Below are 5,472 nucleotides of genomic sequence, written 5' to 3' on the forward strand. Positions count from 1 at the left end.
ACTTATACTCTTATCATGTTTTATTTTTATTCAACTCTCTTATCATACTCATTTTGATCCTATCTTCACCACTAAACAAGTCCTACGGACACATTAGAGTCTGAGATAAGGGTAGATAGTATATGATAGAATAATATATCATTTTTGTTCTTAATTAAGTATTATCAAGTTATAAAGATAAGATTAATTTATAATGTTACCTATCTAATATTGCACTAATGTAAATTTTATCTCAAGAATAGAGTTGGGTTAATAAGGAAAGAAAATGATAATAATTATCTTCCTTAGACTAATCCTTATTTTATTCTATTACTCCTCTCTTTCTCTTTTTGAGTCTATTGATGGTAGGAATGAAAACAGGTCAGGTCAGGCCGCCAAGCTTTATTCTAAACAGGCCTGCCCTTTAACATAATTATTAGGTCTGAGTCTGGCCTATTAGCTGTTAAAGGCTTTATTTTAGAGCTGACATGACCTATTTAAGTGACTTGACCTGACTTGAAGCCTGTTAACAAAACTTATTATAAAAAATATATATTTTAATATTAATAAAATATAAATATTTTATTATCAAATTAGTTTATATATTTTTCTAATTTCTATCTGTTATTAATAATTATTAAATAATTATAATAATATTTATATAATTTTATAAATAATTTTTAAAATATTATTTAAGAATTAATTATAAATATTTTATATTAATAAAATTTATATTTATAATTTTCTTAATTTATTTTTAAAAAATTTTATAAATATTAAAGATCTTAGATTTATTTTAGAAACATATTTTGTTTGTTTAAAGATATTTTATATTCAACAAATAAAGTTATAGTAAACACATAAAATTGATCACAAAAAATAATATTTACACAATTTGTTGAATCAATTAAAAAAATTATTATATTTTAAAAAATAAATAAATTTAAACTTAATGTAATATATATATATATACATATATAATGACCATAATAATAACTATTAAATTATAAAATATTTAATTTTATTCGTTTTATTAATTTGTTATTTTAAATTAACAAATAAACATAAAATTAACTACACTATAATATTAATGTAATATAAAAAATATTACTGATACAATAAATTAAAACATATATTTATATATTACATATAAGTTGATAAATTAATTAACAATTTAACTTAACTATTCTTTAACTTGTTTAAATATTATTAAATAAATTTATCATTTAAAAAGTGTAATCGTGTATAAATATTTTGACAGCTCTATTTTTAAATTATAATATATATATATATATATATGTATATATTTATATTTATACAGGCCGGCCTGTCAAACTTAACAGGCTTTATAAACAGTTCAGGCCTGACTTGTTTACTTAAACAGACCTTAAAAAAAAAATTAAGTCTGATTTGTTTATTAAAAAGGTCAGGTCAGGCCAGACCTAAACCAAGTCAGGCCACAGGCCCCTGGCGGCCTGACCTGTTTCCATCCTAATTGATGGATATACATTGAAATCATAACTTAAGCAAAATTGGTAGAAATTATACACAGCAAATACGACTAATGTATAGGGATTACATGAGAAATCTCTAAAACAGCATTAAAATATCTATCATTAAGAAAACTCATTTTTATGATGAATTGAGACTTTGAGAATAGATGTAAAAGTTTTAATTCTAAAAATCATTTTTATTTTCATGTTATATGGATGTTTTACACCAAATTTATTTAGATGTCATTAACGAACTATAGCTAGAATGGAATAAAATATAACCCCAAAATATTATAAAATTAAATAATGCTTGTTAAAAAATTACCCTCTTCTCTTTTATTTCTAAATCCAAGTCTCAACTATACCCTATCGATACAAAATATGAAATAATGTAATTGTGTTGGTTACCAAATCAATGATCAATGAAATGTTTAGTTGCATTTTTAGTTCACATAATATAAAACTACTCTTCTTACTCAGAGTCTAGTTCTTTATGCATCATACATGGATATATTACACCAAACATTTAGATGTAATTACCGTAGCCATAGCTAGAATGGACAAAAATATTACCCCAAAATAAATACATGTTTATGCTTTCAAATTATTCAACACTCGAAGATAAACTATTTTATTATAATCAAATGGTAGAGGCAAAAGCAGTGGAGAATGTCTTCATTCAAAAGCAGCAGATGCAGGGGGTGGAGGATCAACAAGAAATATATCAAGAAGTTGATCAATGGTTGTGTACTTATGATCAGGATATAGCTGTGAAGCTTCAAGGTCATTTTCCCCTAACTCATAGTTCATCAGGTCCCCTCTAACAAATACACTGTGAATAATTGAAACTGGAATATTCTGTGGTGGGGGCAAGCCTGCACCACAATTCAAAAAGTTTACCATTCCTCATTGCCCATTCTTCAACATTAACCAAACAAAAATAATGAAGAAAGTAATCTAATTATTATGAAAAACGCAATTTTTTAATGAATTTTATTATATCTTCCTAATAATTTTTTTAATAATCCTTTTTCTAGTTTATAAAGTAATTTCGTGTACATTTATTATCTTAAGAATATGGAAAAACATTCAACAGTTTATTTATGCTGTAATTAGAAGAATTTGTACTCATAAAAATAAAAGAACTTATAACTTTTTAAATTAAAAGTCATGTGATTTTTAATTAGTTAATAGTGTAAAATATTTAACAATGACAATGTATTAAAATTAAACATATATTTTTTTAGGCAACATTAATAAAAAATTTCATATCAAGTAAAGAGTCTTACTCTGTGATAGGTTGACAATATCTTCCTCAGGTATACAATTCTTGTGAAAATTGTGACCACTTTTTTGCTCCCACAACCATATCAACTCATTTTGTGATATGATATTCATTGAGGGTCGGTAGACAACAATACGATTGCATGTTCTTGGATCGTTTGCCACTTTAATAGTGTATATGGCCACATCTTCTTCATAATTTAATACAGCTAATGAACATAATTTTCACATGAGATTTTTAAAAGAAGACTTCATCCAATTGCAATGTGTATTACAAATGCAAGTTTCATATTGCAAAACAAATATATATATATATATATATATACCAATTAATAAGTATTCTCATTCACAAAATTCTCATCCACAAAATTTGTATATTATAATTATTATAAAATTAGGGTTAACTCACTCCCAAAAATTAACTATACAAACCATATAAAGAATATCTTATCTTTATTTTTACGGAATATGAAACATTAAGTACTCTAAACGCTTGTTTGGTAATCAAATTAAGGGTGAATATAATAAAATGGCTATCATATCCATTTTTAGTCAAGTATTTATTGAGTTGCAAAGATAGAATTAATTTATCTTATTACCTATCCTACCTTATTAGACTAGTATAATTACTATCTTGAAAATATGGCTAGATAGAAAGGAAGAAAATGATAATAATTGTCTTTCTTAAAAATCTTTAATTTATTCTATTACATATATTTCCTCTCTCTCTCTTTCTTTCTCTCTTCTCTCAATTTTTATATATTTCTAAAAATATATTAAAATATTTTCTATAACTAAAACAAATAACTTATAAAAATTAAAATTTAGTTTAGTAATATAGATAAAAGGTTATTTTTATCATTTTTTTTTTTTTGCATATTTATATCATCTTTCTTTATATCAAGTTTACATTAAACATTGAATATAATAAAAACTTATCATACGCTTATTATATCCAACCCTCTTATAATATTCATTTTGATTCTATCATGGCTACAAAACAAGTCCTATGAACTCATTGAATGGCCAAGATATAAGAGTAGATAGTATGTGAAAAAATAACATATAATATATATTCTTAATTAAGTGTTTATCGAGTTATATGAATAAAATTAATTTATCTTAATACCTATCCAATATTAAACTAGTGTAAATTTTATCTAGAGAATGTAGTTGAGTTAATAAGAAAGAAAAATGATAACAATTATCTTCCTTTGAGTAATCCTTATTTTATTCTGTTACTTTTCTCTCTCTCTATAAATATATTAATAGTTAGTAATAACTTATATAGAGTAAAAACTTAAATTTAATTCAATAAATATAGACAAAAAGATAATTTTATTATTATTTTATATATTTATGTCATATCTTAAAGTTATCTAGTTCATTTCAAATATGAGATATAATAATATATATACTATTTATTATATTATCAAATTTGTATCACATATTGGATATAATAAGAGCTTGTCATGCTATCTTATCCTATCTATTCTTATTTTATTTTGTCCACTAAAGAAGTTTAAGACTCATTTCTTGATTAAACTATCATTTGAAGCTTGTTCAAGTAGTTAAAATTTATATGTATGGAGTTTAGATATAATTCATATGATATGTTTAATGGTACTTATTATTTTTCGTATTTTAGAAATATAAATTTCTTTTTAATCTAATTCTATAATTTTTCTTTCATTTTTTTATTAAATATTTCTGTTTTGAATTCAAAAGATCTAATCTACAGTACATGATATTTTTAGTTAATTCAAAATATTTAAACTATAATAAAAAGTGTTCAAATTTAATGACTTTTAAAGGTTAATAAAGAGTAATATTCACGGTGGTTATTTAATTTAATCAGCAAAAATATATACCTTTGACTTCACCGTTGCTATATAGGGCTACATCTTTCGTTTTCTCGTAAGGACGAAGCAAATAATTCACAAAATATGCAGCAAAACAATTTGCAGAGACAAAAGTATAAGGAATCCCAGCTGCTTCAATTTCTCTTCTAATTTGTCTTTTCTTGTCAAGGAAAGCTTGGAATGGAGGAAGAGGATTTATTCTATCTTCTTCCACCCCAAAATCTGATGGAAGGAATCTCTGCATGCCATGCCAATATTTAAAATTATAAACAATTGATTTAAGTAACTCCATAATACAAGGAAGAAAAGTACGAATTGAAAAACAGAAAACTGCAAAGATAAATGGATGATATGAAAAATGCAGCACCTTTATATTGCCGGCAACTTTGATAGCTTCTATAATTTTGAGTTGCTCGAGCACTTGAGGATATGGCAGTGCACATATCACAATGTCAGCTTGTTTAATCACTGCAACAATTTGGTGATGCTCGAGTTCTCCCTGCATCATCATCTCATTATTATGAAAATGAATACACAGTTCAAATACTAATAATGCATCATATATTTAGAGAGCGAAGAGGAACCTCAACAATGGTGACTCCCATGGAGTTGAAGTCCTTGCAAAGTTGTGTCTTAGAGAGAGGAGTTTGAGAGTTGAGAGGGCGAGTGTAGACCAATGTTGGATGCCCTAAAGAGACGCTTGCCTTCACTATGTACTTCCCAATGTAACCACTTCCACCAAATACAACAATCCTATTCTTCTTCCCCTCCATTTCTTCCCTTCTCTGTGCCTTTAATCTGCACACTTCTTCCAATCTTTCCACTATCACTCAGCCCCTCTTTATAGTGCCAAA

At 25.5% G+C, this 5,472-nt stretch overlaps 1 protein-coding gene across 1 annotated transcript; it reads right to left on the reverse strand.

Moving 5' to 3' along the window:
• Window positions 1-2,051: 2,051 nt before the first annotated feature.
• Window positions 2,052-5,472, reverse strand: LOC113855445 (eugenol synthase 1-like). The gene is made up of 5 exons (XM_027487088.1): window positions 5,203-5,472; window positions 4,986-5,117; window positions 4,628-4,856; window positions 2,762-2,965; window positions 2,052-2,347 (listed from the first exon to the last, which is right to left on the reverse strand). Exons 1-5 carry the CDS (start codon window positions 5,389-5,391, stop codon window positions 2,148-2,150), a joined length of 954 nt encoding a protein of 317 aa, XP_027342889.1. The 5' UTR covers window positions 5,392-5,472; the 3' UTR covers window positions 2,052-2,147.

Source organism: Abrus precatorius, unplaced genomic scaffold (genome assembly GCF_003935025.1).
Source record: "Abrus precatorius isolate BTA unplaced genomic scaffold, Abrus_2018 Scaffold11, whole genome shotgun sequence".
Taxonomy (NCBI): domain Eukaryota; kingdom Viridiplantae; phylum Streptophyta; class Magnoliopsida; order Fabales; family Fabaceae; genus Abrus; species Abrus precatorius.